General features: G+C 39.4%; 1 protein-coding gene across 1 annotated transcript in view; it reads left to right on the plus strand.

The window, feature by feature from the left end:
* syt9b (synaptotagmin IXb) overlaps positions 1–11,736 on the plus strand; it is a 57,770-nt gene extending 46,034 nt beyond the window's left edge. Inside the window, exon 8 of the mRNA XM_069686762.1 lies at positions 8,396–11,736. Coding sequence (XP_069542863.1) covers positions 8,396–8,473 — 78 coding nt within the window. The 3' untranslated portion in view covers positions 8,474–11,736. The remainder of the gene's footprint in view (positions 1–8,395) is intronic.
* Positions 11,737–19,876: the final 8,140 nt, after the last annotated feature.

Consider the following 19,876-nt stretch of genomic DNA (forward strand, 5'->3'; position numbering starts at 1 on the left):
TCTCTGCTGTATGTATTTCACTGACACTCTTGAGCAGCATCAGAATATAGAGATTTAATTGGTTGAGAAGCATCATTTACACGCTTTTTTCCCCGCTCTCCTCGTCCTTGTCTATGTGAGAGACAGATATTGAAATAGAAACATTGTGTCAGGGTCAAAACATTGCGTCGTGTTGCATTGCGTCGCTGTGTCGCTCAGAGCTGTGTTGCTTGCAGCCAGTTTGGACACTCAGTGGAATCAAGCAAATTTTCTTGCTGATTGCTGTTTGGACACGTTGAAATGTTGATGCTACAGTCAGACTTCTACTTACAGATCTCTTCTACTTAGGGTTGGCTTTAAAAAATTGATTTTTACAATTCGATCTCATTTGAATGACCCAATATCGATTAATAAATCCTGAGATCGATCTTTAAAAATATGTGTAAAAACATGTCTGATCACTCATGTTTCTGAGCGCTCCTGAATGCAGCACGACTTAGCCGAAACATGGCAGTGAGGGAGACATGCCCCGACTCATTTACTGCAACTACTATGGAGACATCAGTGATCGCTGACGGACTTGTTTTATCGTGTGTGCGTCCATGAATGTGTACGTTAGTTTTTCACTGATGTTTATGTTACTCTCTGCTATGCTGAGTGCACATGGATTCAGGCATACAGTAGACTGCAGACGGACAACACCTTTTGCACGGCACAGGAAAAGTACAAACACTCTGACGCACACATGATGAGATGTTGCTATGGTGATGTTGAATAAACTATACTTGATCCATTTATTTCGTGTCATCATTGTATGTAGGCTAATTATTGATTATTATTATCAATATTCTATTGCAAACATTAAATTATTGTTAGATTTCCTTTAAAATGTAAGCTAATTATTTCATCTACAATATGGATAGTGAAAGGAGAGCTGCATCTTGTGTATCCCTTGTTTATCTGCGTCTGAAAAAGAGACAACAGAAACAACAAATACAAAAGTGCATGTGGGTGCAACCTATTCTGCTAGAGCGCAGAGCATATGGAGAATTTCATCAGCTCTTCCAGGAGCTGAAGATGGATGAAATAGTTTTTGAGTTGGAGTCTCCACAGTCTTGTCCCAGAAGTGGCCATGGTCATTTGGGAGGTCCTTCTACCCACCTACATGCCTGTTCCAGACAAGGAAGTCTGAGAGAAGATTTCTGAGGAATTCGGGCAGAAATGGAACTTCGCCAATTGCTTGGGAGCGGTTGATGGCAAGCATGTTATGATTCAGGCCCCCCACTCCTCTGGTTTAGCCTAGTACAACTATAAGGGCTTCCACTCCATTGTCCTTTTGGCTGTAGTTGATGCCCGATACCTTTTTCGGATTGTGTACATGGTCGCTCTTGGCAGGACAAGTGACGGGGGAGTACTGGCCAATTCAACATTTGAAAAAGCTCTGCAGAGGGGCACAGCTGACCTGCCTGAAGATGCCACTGTCCCAGGGGCAGAGGACCGTGGTGTGGTGCCATACTCCTTCGTGGGAGACGCAGCGTTTCCACTTAAGAGGTACATGATGCGTCCTTACCCAGGCAAACTCTTCCCAAGAGAAAGGAGGATTTTCAACTACAGGCTCTCCTGTGCAAGGAGGGTAGTTGAAAATGCATTCGGCCAATTGGCATGTCAATGGAGGATGTATAGGCGTGTCATGGGACAGCAACCTGAAACTACATGCTACACAACTTCGTGCGCTCGGGCACTGCATCATTTTCACCTCCCCAGATTGATAACTCACACAACAACCTGGGTAGAGTGGGCAGCAATAACGGCACAAAGGAGGCTACGAAGGCCAGGGAGACCCTCACTCACTACTTTGTCTCTCCTGCTGGAGAAGTGTCCTTCAAAGAGCTGCACTGTAATCACCCTTTGGAGGACTTTAAAAGTAGATAGACTTCATATCATTTTAATGTTTAATACTTAAAAAAAGATAATCACTTGAAATAGCATAATGTTTATGTATATGTAATTACTTTTTAAGTGCATAAATGCAGTACATTTTTTTAACAGTCAAAAAAGAAATGAATGAATGACTGAATATGTAAAAATTACAATAAAGATTGCACAGCTTAGTCTTGAAAAAATACTGTGATTAGTATAGAAAGATATACAATATATATACCATTAAATAATAAAATAAATAAAATACAATATATATATAAGTGAACTGAATAACTCACAAAACTGTCTTATTTCATAAAGGCCTTGCACAGAATGTGCAAGAAAAAAAAAATGTAACAGCAGTGATTGATAACAATAGCTCATGTGGGTGGATGAGAGATGACCCCCCCACACATACAAATATTCCTTCACACAAATGGCATACAACCTGAAACCAGAAAACAACAATAAACCTACTAAATGTATGGGCTATAAACAATTGTGAAAAACTAATTCTGTGAACCAACTGAGCTACTTCAATCTGATAAAGGCTCTTCTGTTCCTCAGACAAGATGTTTTAGTTTAGAAGCCAGGCTGAGACACCAAAGTTCATCTTCGTCATATTTGCGACACAGGTTTTCCAGGAGCTTGTCTTCAAATTCACTGGTCTGGTCACATTTCCCTGGCTGGCACAAATTTCTAGGAACACAAACTCCTCAGACTCCTGGCTTGTTGCAGTAACCCCAGGGACAGGGCCTTGTGGCATGTTCCCGCTGGTCGGCCTATCCTTGATTGTAGGCTTGAGGAACATCAGAAAGAGGATCAGTTTCCACATTTTTTGTTGTGCCAGCACCTGACCCACTAGGTTTCTCAGCTTTAATCTCCTTCTTAAGGCGGTCCCTCAAATTTGGTTCTGCCTGCCCTGCACACACCACCTTGTCGGAGACCAGGTTACTGTAGCTACTTGATAGTATGGCGAGCGCATTTATAGGCAATCAAATTTGACCAGGTTACTTAAGCCAGATAGCATGTCAATAAATTATAGTTAACCAATATCTATCTCTGAAGACAGCACTGTTCTCCCCAAAACGCAAGCTCTGGAGAGTGAAAGTAAAATGTGGTGAACGGAGTTGTGCTAGGTTATAGCCTAAGGTTTTGAAAACGTAACGTTCATCAACGTATTTGTTCATTAAAACTTTCAAGTAAGCAAAGCCTGGCAAGTGATCTAGGGACAGACTTGCTGACTAAAAAACATTCCTGTCATTGTTATTTTGGATGGGACACAACAGATGCGAGTCCATTTGTTTACATCGATGAACCAATATAAACCGGTAAGCCTCTAGCATGCTAAGTTAATAGCATTACAAACTTTAAATAACCTACCTGGCATTCCACCCAGCTCTGTGCTGATTTCCTGCCATATTTAGGCTTTCCATGTGATGTCCCTGTAGGCTTTTAAACGCTGATCATAAAGTTAGTGGTGCTGTTGAACCAAAATGATCAGCCCCTCATTGTCATGATCGCCTATGTTTTCTTGTTGTATGTAGCATAAATCGGTCGATTAATTATTTAATAGTTAATTAGTCATAGAATGCCTGCACTGTATTTTGACTACTGGAATTTAAAGTTTAACTTTAATTAAAAGATTTAACCTATTGTAGGTATTTAATGGGGCACCAACTTATAACTAGTTACCTAATTATTTTAATTCAATCTCACAATCTGAAGGTTGCTAGAGTCTAGAATTGAGTTTGTTTTGCGGTGTACAGAGGCTTAGTACTTCACACATACAAAAAACATAATGCAGATCTTTATAAATGAAGAATGTATTAACTAAACTACTAAATAAACATGAGATAAATGAATATGGTGATGAGTATGAAAACAATTAATAAGGTAAATTTGATGAAAGGACTGGCGCTTCATCCCTCGGAGCGGTGCCGCACAGCCGGTTCGGTCTCTCTTAACGACGATGTGCAGGTCATTCCGTGTTGTGACCGGTGCTGGATGGAGGCTGGGTGCGTCTTCTGGGCTCTGGGTTTGAGGCTCGTCAGAGCGCAAGGATTGGAGCAAAAAGAGAGCTGTTGTCTTCAGTTCTTGGAACACAGGGCTAGAACAGCTTGATAACGCGATATCAACGCAATAATATTATAATATGTAACAAAATTTCATGTGAGCTACTCTGTCTCTTTCTCTCTATCTATCGCTCTCTCTCTCTGTCTCTCTCTCACACACACACACACACACACACACACACACACACACACACACACACATACACAGACACACACACACAGGCAACTGCCAGATGATGATTTGATAAAGGTTTTTATGATTATCATGATACTAAATATATGTGTTCTAATCTTAGAGAATGCAATGAATGATCCCAGGATCAACTGAGTGATGGGGCTGCGCAAGAAGCAGCTTCTCCTACAGTTGGAAAAAAAAGAGGGAGCTTGCAGAGGCACAGAAGAAGCTGAATTTACCTGAACATTCACTGTGAGTGTCCGACCAAATGGGGATCAAGGCAGGCCATGATTGACAGGGTCCTTGAGCAGCAGAAGGCTATTGCCCAGGTCCTCTCAAAACACCGAAAGCTCAGGCATCTCATCCCCATGTGGCAGGACATTGATATATCAACAAGTCACTCAGCCCTCTGGTTGAATTCATAGACACACTTTCTGGAGAGAAATATGTATGTGTGTCTTTTTTAAAACCAACCTTCCACCTCTTCAACCATTCAATGTTGGCAGTGGAGGACGACAACATAGACCTCACCAGAAGTATCAAAAAGAAGATACTGGACTACTTTAATGAAAATATGATGACACAGCAACACTATAGCTGTTGGACATGGCCTCTGCCCTGGACCCGAGGTTCAAGTTAAAGTATGTCGGCGAAGAAAACCGAGGTTGGGTCCATCTGCAACAGGACCAGGCCTATTTTCTTGATAATGTGTCCCCTCCAAGGAGAGGGCCCGTCTCGAGACAGCAGCAACACCTGCTGCTGCTGCTGCACCAAAGAAGCAGAAGAAGAAGGCCCTGGGCAGCTTCTTCAAGGTCACTGACAAAGATGATGCAGGATCGGCTCTGCAACAGGACCAGGCCATAGCTCTTGAGCTAAAGTCCTACCTCCAGGCAGGAAAATCGATGCTGAGGAGGAGTCACTAGAGTGATGGAGGGAATCATGGAAGCTCTACCCATGGCTCTCTCAGCTGGCAAGAAAGTATATTTGCATCCCAGCCACAAGTTCCTCTTCAGAGAGTGTTTTCAGCACAGGTGTAAATATTGTTTCTGCCTGCAATCAGCACTGAAACCAGACCATGTTAACAGGCTGGTGTTTCTTGCTAAAAACCTTAAAGAGATTACTTTAGCAATATTGGGTACCCCTACCAGCATTTACCATGTTGGGTTAAACATTTTTTATTTAGGCTAGACTTAAGTGGAACATTTATTTTCGGTTACTTCTGTAATTTGACGGTTTGTCTGCCTAACAGCCTTTAATTTCATTGGACAGATTTACAGACTGCACTATTTGAAATAGTTAGCAAACAAAATGCTAAATATATTTTTAGGAGTTTTTAGTAGGATGTGGCTACATATTTTGATCACATTTTTTTTAGTTTATTATTTATTTCTAAATATTGAATTCATGTTCATTTATTATCAAGATTATGGTTTTTGCCATAATTGAGCAGCCCTATATTGTGCTGACAAATTTTTGTCGTGATAGGTACAAAGTACATGATGCAACTTCTTTGAGGTCAATTCTTATTGTAAACATTTAAAATTTTTATTGTAACTGAAATACCCCTAGTCAAATCAATATCAAATTGAATCGACTTGGATCGGAAATTGAATTGAATTGGGACCTTGTGAATCAGAATCCAATCATATTGAGAAATCATTATTGATATCCAGCCCTACTTCCACTCCACCCCTATTTTGAGCAAAAATGGCTAAAATGACATACCCAAATTAAAATGGCTGTTACTTCTGAACCACTCTGACCACATGCATGAATGGGGTCTTGCCAGGAAGAAAACCCCCTCTTGTTTCTTGTGAAAGTGTCAGAAAACCTAGAAGTGATACAGAAACAGAGCAGTGGGCCTTTTAATTCAGAAAAAAAGATTTGTTTTTTCATAAAAAGCCAGCCAGACTTCCAAAAAGGACATTTGGAGACTCCAAATGGATATATGGTAACCAAATGATATTCTGAGCAACAAAAGGTGTTTTTCCTTTACATTTTGATATATTTCATCAATTCAAGCTGGAATACTTGCAAATTTGCAATTTCCAAATTTGCAATTAGTTTTACCAATGTGTATAACTGTGTAATAACCACCACCGATGCAAAATATAGCTTTCACTAAGAAAAATCAAACAAACCCCAAAAATGGCATAAAAGGAGGGAAAGTACACATAAATAAAGGGATATATACATTACAATGACTTATAAAATGGAATAAAAGGCAAAATACACATAAATAAAAAGACTTCACAAAAAAACATCCTCATTTCGCAGTTCTGTGAATGAGAACAGTCCACTGTGTCGCTGCTGTATAAGAGCTCCAAGTGTGACAGAGCGTGGAGCAGACAGACATATACAGTCAGCATTATAAAGAGTGACCCCAAAAAAAATCCTGTACCTTCCTGCGGTGTTGTACACAGATGTAGGTGTGCTAGTTTGTTGTTTAGAGTGTAACTACTGTGAAACAATCAGAAAATAATGTGTTTTTTCTCTGTTTCACTGACCACAGCTCTCTCTCATTGCTCACTGCAGCTTTGGGTTGAAAATCTGACAATAGATCTCTTGTGTGTTTTTTAAAGCTTTGGTTCCTTACAGTACTATCGAAAATAAAAATATGTGGTATTGAAATGTATTTTAGTATGAAATTCATAATTCACATTTTTTTCCCTTGTACTTAGCTACTTATAACTCAGTGCTGTTTACTTTAAGAGCATCAGCTGCTTGATGATTTGCATTTGACACACAAAAGGCATTAGGTCTGCATTTACAAGATATATTCTGAAGAGCTTAAGTTTGTATTTACTTAAAAAAAAGCTAATTTAAAATCCACTGGAGGTCACTGAGCTTGAAAGTGTTTGGCTTCTCGACCAATACCTTTTTCTGCTTTGAAATTTCAAGATTTTACACTATTTTACATTGGACCAAGCAATGCCGGTGGATTACAGACTTTCTGTCTGACCATCAGCTCTGGCTTCCCTCAAGGTTGCATTCGTTCCCTTCTGCTTTTCTCCCTGTATGCAAAGTGCTCCTGAAGTTCGCAGACGACACCACCCTCATTGAACTCATCTTTGGTGGGGATTAGTCAGCTTACAGGTGGGAGATTGACCATGTGGTGACCTGGTGTGGTGAGAACAACTTAGAGCTTAATGCTCTTAAGACAGTGGAGATGGTTGTGGATTTTAGGAAGAACGCAGCCCCACCCGTCCCCCATCACCCTCTGTGACCCCTCAGTCACTACTGTGGAGTCTTTGTACTGTGGGAACTGAACATCAGCTCCATTATCTAAAAGGGACAGCAGAGGTCTTCCTTCTTGCAGCAGCTGAAGAAATTCAACCTGCCAAAGACAATGATGGTGCACTTCTACACAGCCATCATTGAGTCCATCCCCTTCATCACTGTCTGTTAGCTGCTGCCACTGCTAAGGACAAGCAGGGCAGGCTGCAGAATATCATCCGCTCTGCAGGGGGGGTGATTGGCTGCAATCTGCCATCTCTCCAGAATCTGTACATCTCCAGGGACCCTGTACAGGTAAAATGGTTGCTGAACCCTCCCACCGCAAACACAGACTCTTTGAGACCCTCCCCTCCAGCAAGAGGCTGTGGTCCATCTGGACCAAAACCATAGTACTACTGTTTACGAGCTTTTAACTTGTTTTTATTCTATTTCTGTGTTCATTGTTTTGCACCAGAAAAACCAAGACAAATTCCTTGTATGTGTAACCCTACTTGGCAATAAACTTGATTCTGATTCTGAGGATGATTATAACAGGGACATATATGTATGTATGTGTATACTGTATGTATGTATGTATGTATGGGAAAAGAAGGGAAAGTCCAAAGGCATCTGATGGAAAGGTGGAAAAGGCAATGAACCTGGGAATTTTCAGCACTGGTGTCAAGATGTGATCTTAATTTTGCCTTAGACAAGTGATAATGTTTAATGATGAATGATTTAGCTTAAAAGTTGTCTTGCCCGGCTTACACAGCCTTACCAAGAGAAAACAACTTCCTATAAGTTACATCATAACATTATGTCATTGGACCTCTAGGGGATATTTAACTTTTTTCCATTAAGTGAGATTTGCTATCATGTAAGGGTTATAATTACTTATGTTGGCTATTACTTTACTTGTATAATGAATCACATTTTGATTTTCTATAAATCAACCTTAGTTATGTTCCAATTTTGTTTGCAACTAATGTTAGTATCTTTTTTCTCCCTCCCTCTCTGTTTTGTGGTTCAGTGGGTTGGACAAGGAGCGGTGGGGAGTGGAAGCCAGGGAGGATCCACAAATTCCCTGAAGACTCCACCATCACCATGACTGCGCATAACTACAAACAAACACACCTCTACACTCACAAACTCAGAGACACAAACAAACACACACACAGTCTCAGGGTGTAAGAATGATATTTGGTCGAGGTCCATTAAGTTCTTCTGAAATGTTAAAACGTACAAAGTACAAGCGACCACATTAGTAACGTCAGCTAAAAGCTATTCAACTTTTGTCACTAGATTGAACAAGGCTTCAGTGTACTTAGACTGCTGCAAAGGCTAACGCACACTTCTTACTTCCTCTAGTGTCTTCACAACAGAAAAACACTTATCTACATTCCAAGTGAACTACTACAGTACTTTCATTTTTCATTTTTAGTTGTTAGTATTAACAGTATTAACAGGTTAAGATTATGTTGAAGGTAATGATTTTTTTTAGCAACTTAGTTTGTGGACCAATATCAATCATGTTTAGATAATTGAAGCTCTAACTTGTGATCTATGTGAGTGGTCAGCTAAGATAGATAAAGTGAGATTATGAGATGTGATTTTAAGAGGTACATAGCCTAGATTCCTGTTCAGATCAATACAGTCCCAGCTCTTTAAACATTTGTTTGGCTGTGATGTAGAACATTCAAACCTCTCATGCAAGGGTAAAGTGTTGCCTTAACTCCATGGCAGCCAGAGCAGACATGAAAAAAAAAAAATTTTCATCTTGTAAACCTTATTTTCTCGTCTACGGGTGACTGTCTCACAAACCACTTCCTGTAAAGATTTAAAGTGAAAAGGTTTTGCTCTGACTGAGGTAACATAAATTTTAATATCTACTGCATGTTAATTGTTATACTTTGTTCACAGGGTGTGGTTAAAATAAGGGAACGCAAGTACTGGTGGTGGACATGACTTTGTATGTATATGGCATGTAGTATATCGGGCAAAAGACTAGTCTAATTTTGACTGCTAATCATTTTCATTCATAGTCTTAGCCTCCTAAGTTAAATAATAATTTGTCATGATTGCTTGAGCATGAACTTGCAATTCGGGGCCAATAGTTTAGGAGTTCAAAAATAGAGCCAGGGATCGCAGGTGGACAAGGCAAGGCAAGGCAAGCTAACAAGGGCATAGGCTGAAGGTTAGCTTGCTCTAGGTTTGCTGGCTTAGGTCCAGTGTTAAGGCAAGCATGGTTGGAGGCGAGCACAGTGGATGTTTGCAGTCCTTCATGCTAGTTCCTTCAAGATAGTATACTATCTTTTCCATCATTGCTCGTCCCTTTGATCATAGCCTACAAAACATTGTTTTTAAATGTGAGATTTCACCAAAACAGGGTTTTTTGTGTTTGCAGAATAAAACTTTTATATTTATTTTGAGCTGATCTACTGTGGACGAGTATGGGCTTTTCCATACCATGTGCAGGCATAAAATACACTTTTTGAAATATTCAAGTGTTTATCTGTCTCTGTGTCTTCCTCTTTTGACCCAGTTACTATGCCATTAATATGTATTAATCTATTACTGGACAGTGGGTCACTTTAAATAACAAGTGCCCCCCACCCCCCTGAGAAAGAGACAGAGAAAGAGCATGCATGAGTAGTATGGATGGAAGTGCATATGTCAAACACAAATCTTCAGGTTTATCAATTAAGTATAAGAACTTCACTACAGTCTCTATTAACCACGACTTACAGTTAGAGAGCTGTCTCCAATGAACTACAGGAAAATACAGGGTTTTAGAAGATTTGCGTATTTAAATTTACATTTTTTGATGAAAATTATTTTGAGAGAAAATTCAGTAGAAACTGGAACACGTTCCTATCAACGTAGTCACCTTAAATCAGGGCAACAGTCATTGAACCAAAAGGCATAGGTAATGTATGCAGAGCTTGTGCACTTCAATAATTTACTAAAATGGTTTCAAAGCTTACAGGAGGATGAGAATGGCAGGTACAACTGGCAGGGTTATAGGGAACAGGAAGGCAACAACTTTGAAATCATAGAAAACAGGCTTAAAGCTAAGGTGTGAAACTACAGAGCAACGTTGACAAACTTGCAGAGGAAACAAGACTAGGTCAAAACCTAGTATGTGACGACCGCATCAGGTCAATGTGCACTTCTGTGGGCAACACTGGAAGGGTGCCTTGTGCGTGACGGCTCCGGGACGTGTTCATTTTCATTATAAAAATGAATAAATGACATCATGTTACAGACAGAACTTCTATGCGATCTGTCCCTCTCTCCCCCTAGCTCGCTGTCCGTCTCTCCATTTCGGCTCATACGGTTGTTTTCGCTGCGTGTTAATTTAGTTTCTAATTCCCGTTTCTAATGTAAATAGGATTGTCACGCCACGCAGCCGTCACGGTCTGCTCATGCTTCATGTTGTAAGTGACTGACAATGGAATGAGGTGCATTTGGGTAGATGGACGGAAAGCTAGGGTAAGGGGATTGAGGTGTTGGAGATTTGCAGGATCATATAAGCAAGGGAAAAGGTCTAAGGGCATTTCGTGGAGTGGTGGAGACTGTCAGTAAAGGGACCTGGGGAAGAGGAAATTCTGCTGGAGTGGAGGGACAGAAAGATAGACTGTTACTGATTTTTGATCTATTATAATGTAAACTTCAATTAATTAAAATGATGTATAGAGGATGTAATGCATTCAAACTAGAGCATAAAAAAATAACAAAATGGACAAAACCCAACCAAATTTTACTTAAAAACGGCAAGACTATTGCAGACACAGGTCTTTACTATACTCGGAAAGCCTTGTTTTATGTCCGACATCATTCTAATTAAACCAGTGGGAAAAGACTTTTGAATTTGAATAGGGGCTTTGTATTCATAAAATCTAACAAATAATTAATCACTCAAAATCAGATTTGTCATTAGGGTTTAGTCTTTCTTTTGCCATGAAATGAGTGAAATGGTTGTTTCAATTCTGAAAACACTGAATTGAAACAGTTCAATTGTGAAACAATTCTGAAAACACAGAATTGAAACAGCATTACATTCTAAAAGGGCAGCAACACGATCAGACTGTAATACTTATTTTCTTTAATTTAGACCACACCCTGATTGTAAGCCAGTGTTTGTTTTTGAAATTTTGATTGATAACAGTATTGTTTATGTCTTTGTATTGGACACTCACAAATAATGCCAATTTCTTTCTGTGTTTGTAGGTACAATGCATGTGTCATTTTTGGGAGTCATTTTTGAAACTTTTCTGTTGTGAGCTACTAATCAAACTGTAAACACAAGATGTATTATGAACCTAAGGCAGACTGTGTAAATTGTCCTTACAGATGTTAATAAATATTTCTATAGACATAATGAATTTATTCATGAGGAGTGTGAAAAAGAGAAAATGTTTCGATGACTCAGAAAGGCTGAAAGAGACGCATTAAAACACACACACATCAGGCCTTTCCCCACCTCACTTCCCAACCTGCTGCTCTGTTAGCTCTCCCATCAGACCACTTTGATTGGAATATCAATGGAGAGCTTCTGACAACACACACAATTTATGCACTTTTTAATGCCCTACACACTCTCAATGAGGCCAACAAGGATATAGAATCTCATGGTGGCTTAAAAGGCAGGAAGGCAACATGTCCATCTGTCTAGGAGTGTGTATGTGCATGATGGTCCTTAAATTTTTCATTATCCCCTAAAAGCTGCTCTGTTGTTTGTGGAGAAGCTTATTAGATATTTTACATTCAGACATGTATAGATTCATAGAGAAGATGAGCATATATATATATATATATAATGCAAATGTATCTGTCTGTTTCTTTCACAAAGACTTCATGATCAAAGCAAGTTTGTGTATCACATCAATACTTCAGTCCAGTTCAGAAAGGCATCAGGGTAACTAAATAGTGCTCCAATAATGAGACTGCTGCTGAAACCAACTCGAGAGATTGGTGACACAGTAATTATGCTGATGGTAACAACAACATTACTCTCTTAGATTAACAGTTCTAATCTACAAATCTAGTAGATCATTTAGGAATCTGGGCCCTGTTTAAGAATTAAGGCCCTGTGTCCATAGCGCCTTTTTCTGGCAGAAATGCACTGGCAGGGCGAGGGGAATGCTGGGATAAAGCGCTTGTGCGGTGAGAGAAAAAATGCTGCATGTGGGGTTTGTTTCTATGACAACAATAATTTTAACTTACTAGACAGCTAACAATAAGCTTACAACGCGTAGGGTGATAAAAGGACAACACTTACCAGCAACATTTAGTGTCCGGACAATCTGCTACCACAAATATGGTTTTCGGTCTCTATTGTGACACATGTAAGCAGGGATAATGTATAGCAAGAGCAGGTTGTTATTACAGAATAGAAACCCGACAGGGTGAGCAGGACCCCCCACCCGCTCACTATACATTATGCCTTATTACATGGCTACCAACTTACAAAATTAAAAATTTGGCACAAAATATCCATCCATCCATTTTCTATACCGCTTATCTTGTTCAGGGTTGCGGGGGGCTGGAGCCTATTCCAGCTCGCATTGGGTGAGAGGTGGGGCACACCCTGGATTGATTGCCAGTCAATCACAGGGCTGACACAAAGAGACAGACAACCTTTCACGCTCACACCCTTAGCTAGAGGCAATTTAGAGTCACCACTGAACCTAACGAGTATGTCTTTGGACTGTGGAAGGAAGCAGCAGGGGGAACCCACGCATGCATGGGGAGAACATACAAACTCCACACAGAAAGGCCCACTTCGTCCGAACCAGGGTTCGAACTAGGAACCTTCTGGCACAAAATATTGATATGGAAATTATTTTATTAATTTAAAAATGATCATATTCTGTTACACTCATAGTGAGAGCTGTGTCCATAGCAATCACAATCTTTGAATAGACATTAAACATGTTATGACTTTATAGCTGGTTTGCAATAGATGTTTTTTAAATTTTTGGAAATGACCGTGTAACCCTTTCTCAAATGGTCCACAAGGCTACTTCAGTGTGTTCATCCTGAGATGGGTTGCTTATTAAGCCATAAAATAAAAGTAAAGCCAGAATAAAAAACACAGAAGATCATATGCATTTTGCACGACACTGTAAATGAGTTTATGAATTACTGAATATTTTATTCTGGAGCTCATTTCCACAAGATCTGGGAAATGTTGCATATTCCTCTCTAAATGGAGAATGTACAGTACTTCCTGTCCTTATATGTGGTTGACTACAGTAAAGACAAGGACAAAGAGAGAAGGAGGTGGGGGTGGGATGAGGGGGTAGCACTAAGACCGTCCCACCAGTAAGAAGCACTTAGATGAGAGAGTAGCAAAATGAGATCAGTTAGTCTGCAACCACATCACCACCAATGGGACTCCAAATAAGATGCACACAAACATGTTCACTCACATGCATAGTGTAATGGCTCAGGCGTGCTAATGGTACCACAATGCAAATCTATTTTTTTCTTCCTGTCACTAAGCAGGGAGCTACTGACTCGTTAGTGATCTTAATGGGATATGTATTAACATTAGTAGGGTGCACTAAAATAACATGCTAGAACACAAAAATGCATTTTTACTGAACATACCATTATTTATTCATTTTTCATGGGTGATTAACTAAGAGGCACAAAGATACAAGTATGTGTATTTTTAGACTATGCCATGTAAGGCATTGCGAATAGATAAACTTTAGATGAGATCAATATTTCACATCTGCTGGTAAATCAAAGCTTATGCTCTAAACTCACAGCCACTTTCAAATGTTGGACAGAGCTGGCAAACCCACGGGGATCAGCTGACTGATGACAGAGAGCATGCTGGGAAGGAACCCCTTGAAAAAAACACGGACTTCGAGAGATCCTCTGCAGGGAGCAGCACTAAAGGTTCAAGGAGCTGCAAATCAACATGTATGTGCTACATAAACTTCTCTTTGGATCACAGCTAAAATGTACATGCTTTTTATTCTGCATGCTATAACCTTATTAGTTGTTGCTCGAAACCTGCACAATGCATAGAAATTCTTTATGGCTTCATGGCAACAAAACTGAAACGTACTGTGAGGAGTTTTTAACTCGTTATGAACCAGACTGAAATGAATACCGATGTCTTCATATGAACTACAACAGCAAAAAAGACCAAAAATAAGAAGGATTATTTCTCTGATTTTTAAATCCTTTCACCGCTGCCACTATAGGTAAGTGTCAGTTGACACAATTTACAACATGAAGATAATGGGCCCTCTTGTACACCCAGCACAAAGCGCCGCAGCGCAAGTGTCATTGTTACTTTCCACCTGACGCAGTTGTCATTTTCACGCCCAGTGCCCATGTTGTGTTAATAGCAAGTGATCGAACACGCCCCCTAAATCAATGAGCAACATGCGCTCTAGACTGTGCGCCTTCCGCTGTGTAAATAGGGCCCCAAAAGTGCCTTTGTTTACAATTTTCAAGAAAATATTCACAGTAAGTGATATGTTAGGCAGTTAAGAGGAAGCAGTATAATATTCTACTGACATATAAAGGACAAGATCACCCACAGGGGTCCCCACAGTACCTTTCAATAAACACAATTTGTTGCTGTCCCAACGGCCGATCAAGAATCACTCACTGGTTGTAAGAAGATGGATGATTAAGCATTGGACCATCATCTAGCCTTTATCACACACTACACATACCCTTTATATCTCACTCTATAAACTGTATCGTTTTATAACAGAATCAAGGCATGAAAACTTCACTTTCACTCGATACTGATGAACATACTTCAACTCAAGGTACAAACTCTGCCAATTTCTGATCTAAAACCGTTTACCCAGGTAAGGGTGGTTACCACCCAGGGGTCCGTTTCACAAAGGTTTATTGAAAACTCTGAGTCTGTTAACCCTGAAATGAGGGAAACTCTGAGTTTTCCGTTTCACAAAGGGAGGTAACTCAAACCAGAGAAAGAGGGGTATCTCTAGCCTGTTTCACAGAGAGAGGTAACTTAAGCTCTCAGTCAGTTACCGTAGTAACAGACTCTATGAACCAAACCTGGTCGGGAGCAGGTTTTCTTCAGGAAACTCAGAGTTTCGCTCTGTCTCCTCCCTCTAGAATATAAAACCCTCATTCGACTTCCTCATTCATTCAGCCCGTCTCACGCGTTTGAGCGGTTATAAATTTAAAAAAAAACGTTGCGTGTCTGTGCTGCTCTAACCCCTTTGCAAAAGTCTTTTATAATTATGACAAAAAAAATCAAAAGACAAATCTGTGTCAAAGTCTTCATTTTTAGATTTTCCAACACCACTGCCGAGAGCACTCAAATAAGACGCTGTAAGTTATTGGATTTTTTTTTAAACTAACACAATTCTGTTCAATCAACATGAATTATGATGTATGTGAAGTCAGCATCATGTTAGGGATAAAGCTAATGCACATTAAAACAGCCACTGAATGATATTTCATTATTTTGATATTGAAAATATGATTGAAGTGAGGTTCAGCCATGAGCCTGTTCTCCCTGAGCTTTACCTTTGAATGACGTTCTGGTATTTATTTTTAACTGCTTCCATGTACGTTTTTCTCCCGCTGGATTGCTCCTATTTTTTTTAATTGCAAATTTACTGGAGCAGCAGTTTCTTCCCACGCCGCTTCTCTCTCTTTTGCAGCTGCAGCCGTGTTACTTTATTTTTCTAAAAACATGCTCGTATTCGCTGAACATCCGCATGAGGATTTCAAGCTCCACTGGTGTGACATAGGAGGACCTCTTTTTGTGTACCGTTGCCATGGTGAATCGTGGTATCGGGGCTCCATTAATGCTGGCTTTTTATAGTCAGCGTGCACGCACTTAACTCTGGCTGAACCTACTCAGAGTTGATTGAACTAACTCTGATCAGCTGTTCTGGAACCAAAAACTCGAGTTTCCTATCTCAGAGTAGATCAACTCAGAGTTCAGGGTTAGACTCAGAGTTTGTTGAACCTGCTTTGTGAAACGGACCCCAGGTAAGGGTGCTTACCCTTACTGACAACCCTCACTTAATGTGTCCGAAAATACTGTAATGAAAGTACAATATTTGAACACTTACCGAGCACTTCCACAACATATGCAATACGAATTTTTCATGGCAGACATGTTGACTTATCATAGAAGGAAATAACTGTGTACTCTTGTGGTGACACTATGAATGACTTTCTTTTCACTTCAAGCAATTGCTAGAAGATAGCAACTACTATCCTGAAACACCCCTTCATTCCTCTGGAGGGTTTGGTAAATAGTGCCAGAGGTCATTTGCCTAAATACTGCCCTTTGAATATCGTATTAGCTAACTGTTACCAGAATAGCTTCTCTGTGGTCTGAGGTTAACGTTCACAGGTATGGAAACTGCAATGACTGTAGTGATTGTTTTAGTTACATTTCCACTCGCAGATCGTCCTCCGCTCTGCTCACCCGGAACTCATTGGCTGCAGGAGCCTAATTTGTCAACAGAGCTGTCAATCATCATTTTGACAGCATCAAAATAATTAAAAATAAACTTGTCAGAAAAATGAACACTTGGACGTAAATCAGCATGATAATAACTAGCTATAATGACAGAAACCATGTTCGAGAAAAATTTATCGGGCGTGTATTTAGATTTTATAGTCTGATTCATGTCCCATCTGTTAACATGGAGGAGGCGGGCTTTATGACCTATACTGCAGCCAGTCAGCAGGGGGTGCCCGAAATGTTTTGGCTTCACTTTTAGGGAGCTGTTATGTCGTCCATCTTTTTATACAGTCTATGGTTGAGACTCTTGGTCTTACTTGATGCTCCAAAGGGCTACATTTAACATTTTCACTTTAGCAAGAATTAAATGAAAACTCTGGTGCCAGGAATGTACCATTTTAGCTCTTTTACATCAGATATTTCCAATATTTTGTTTAATTTATTTTAGACACCCCGTACAGATATATCCCCTAGGCTACCTGCAGTGAAATACTATAATCCAACAGGTCATATTTCATCAGCACCCTCAAATTCAACATTATCGATGTCTAACGCCTTATTTTATACACTCCAATTATTGTGTAATAAACATTTAAAGATTTTTTTTTGCCCTCCAGAGTGAAGGCTGGAGAAGGGGAGGGGATGACATGTGGCAAAGGGCCAAGGCTTGAATCAAATCCTGGGCTGCTGTGGCAAGGAATCAACCTCTGTACATGAGGTGCATGCTCTACAATGTCAGCTACCAGGACACCCCATTGTTATATACTTTTAATATACTTTTAATATTTGGTATATTTGAATTCTTGCTAATATTAAAAATAACAGCTCTGCAAAGAGATTTTTCTCAGATGTTTAAAGGAAAAATCACTGCAGCCATCATCATTGGAACTGTCATAAAGTGCTTTTGCCTGATACTTTGTTTGAAGCTGAAAGCATGTCTAATTGTTGCTCTTACTGTATGAGCAGAAGCACCAGGCACAAAACCGCTGCAAAACATAATTCAATATTGATCATTAGTGGATAAAAAGCTATTGTACCTTATCAAGCATTTATAATTTAAGACCATCCTTTGCTCATGATATGTTGGCTGACTTCATAACACCTATCTCCCATTGTAGGACTTTTGTGCAGTTCACTTAAACAGGCATGCAAAATTGAACATCAGTAAAATGTTTCAACATCTGAGACTGCAGGTTCAACAAGTTTATTATCATCAAGTAAACTGCACAAAATAGAAATCAAACGTTAGATCCAAAATGCAGTAATGTTGTGAAAAATGTTTTGCTTTTTGGTAGGATTGTTAACCCTTAAACAGACAGGAGTGGAAATTAGTTGTAAAAACAATTTAATGTTAAATCTTATGTCTTTTGGACCTAAGTAAAACATTTCCATATTTTCTTTTTAAATATCTTGCATATTTTGGATTTTATGAGTTTGATCTCCCAGGATACATTGCCCTATTAAGGTATAAACAGAGTCAAAATGGTAAACACATTCATGTTTAATATGATGAAGAGAAATTATTCATTGTTGTTTTCCCTGGTCATTTACATTATACATTCTAGTTTTTAAATTGATTTTATTCAATTTTACCAATCCAGCTTTGCCAAGTAAATAGCAACCACATAAAAAAGTAACGCAAAAAACAAAAGGAACTGGCTCCTTTCATTGCGAAAGAGTAGTGGCTCTACTCTCAGAGAATTCTCAGAGTTTTTATCAGATTTAGTCCTGAGTTCAGATAAAATATTGTAAGGGACTTCAATATTCATGTTGATGTTGATGAGGATAGTCTTAGCATGGGATTTATGTCCCTTTTGGACTCTATTGGTTTCACTGAAAGTGTAAACCAGCCTACTAGATATGATCAATATGTCTTTATCGACTGGCTATGTTCTACAGTCTTTTAAAATAGCTGTAATTAAGCCACTTCTTAGATTCAGGCACCTTAGCTAACTATAGACCTATATCTAACCTTCCTTTTATCTCAAAGATCCTTGAGAAAGCAGTCACTAATCAATTATGTGACTTTCTTCATAACAACAGTTTATTTGAGGACTTTCAGTCAGGATTTAGAGTCCACCATAGCACTGAGACAGCACTTGTGCGCATTTCAAATGATCTACTTACTGCTTCAGACAGAGGACTTCTCTCTGTACTCGTCCTGTTAGATCTTAGTGCTGCTTTCGACACGATAGACCATCACATCCTGTTACAGAGACTAGAACATTTAATTGGCATTACAGGATCTGCATTAAGTTGGTTTAAATCTTATTTATCAGATCGATCTCAGTTTGTTAATGTTAATGATGTGTCCTCTATGCACACCAAAGTTAGTCATGGAGTTCCACAAGGTTCTGTGCTCGGACCGATTCTTTTTACCTTATATATGCTTCCTCTGGGTAATATCATGAGGAAACACTCCATTAATTTTCATTGTTATGCAGATGATACTCAATTATACTTATCAATGAAGCCACAAAATCAATCAGCTATCTAAACTAGAAGCATGCCTTAAGGACACAAAGATCTGGATGACTAGAAACTTTCTGCTACTTAATTCAGACAAACTCAAGTTATTGCGCTCGGCCCAACACATTAGAGATTCTTTCTCTAATGATATAGCTGCCCTAGATGGCATCAGCCTGGCATCCAGCACTACTCTTAGGAATCTGGGAGTTCTATTTGATCAAGATATGTCCTTCATCTTGAATTTAAAACAAATATCAAGGACAGCCTTCTTTCACCTTCGCAACATAGAAAAAATCCGACACATCTTGTCTCAAAACAATGCAGAAAAACTAGTCCATGCATTAGTTACTATCAAGCTGCCCTAATAAGTCACTAAAGACTCTTCAGCTTGTACAAAATCCTGTGGCATGTATACTGACAAGAACTAGGAAGAGAGATCACATCTCTCCTGTACTAGCCTCTCTGCACTGGCTTCCTGTAAAATCTAGAATAGAATTTAAAATCCTTCTTCTTACTTACAAAGCAGAGCTTATCGTTCCATATTACCCCTCT

This window comes from Semicossyphus pulcher, unplaced genomic scaffold (assembly GCF_022749685.1).
Source record: "Semicossyphus pulcher isolate SPU_LCO1_2020_fin unplaced genomic scaffold, fSemPul1.0.p SCAF_8, whole genome shotgun sequence".
NCBI lineage: Eukaryota > Metazoa > Chordata > Actinopteri > Labriformes > Labridae > Semicossyphus > Semicossyphus pulcher.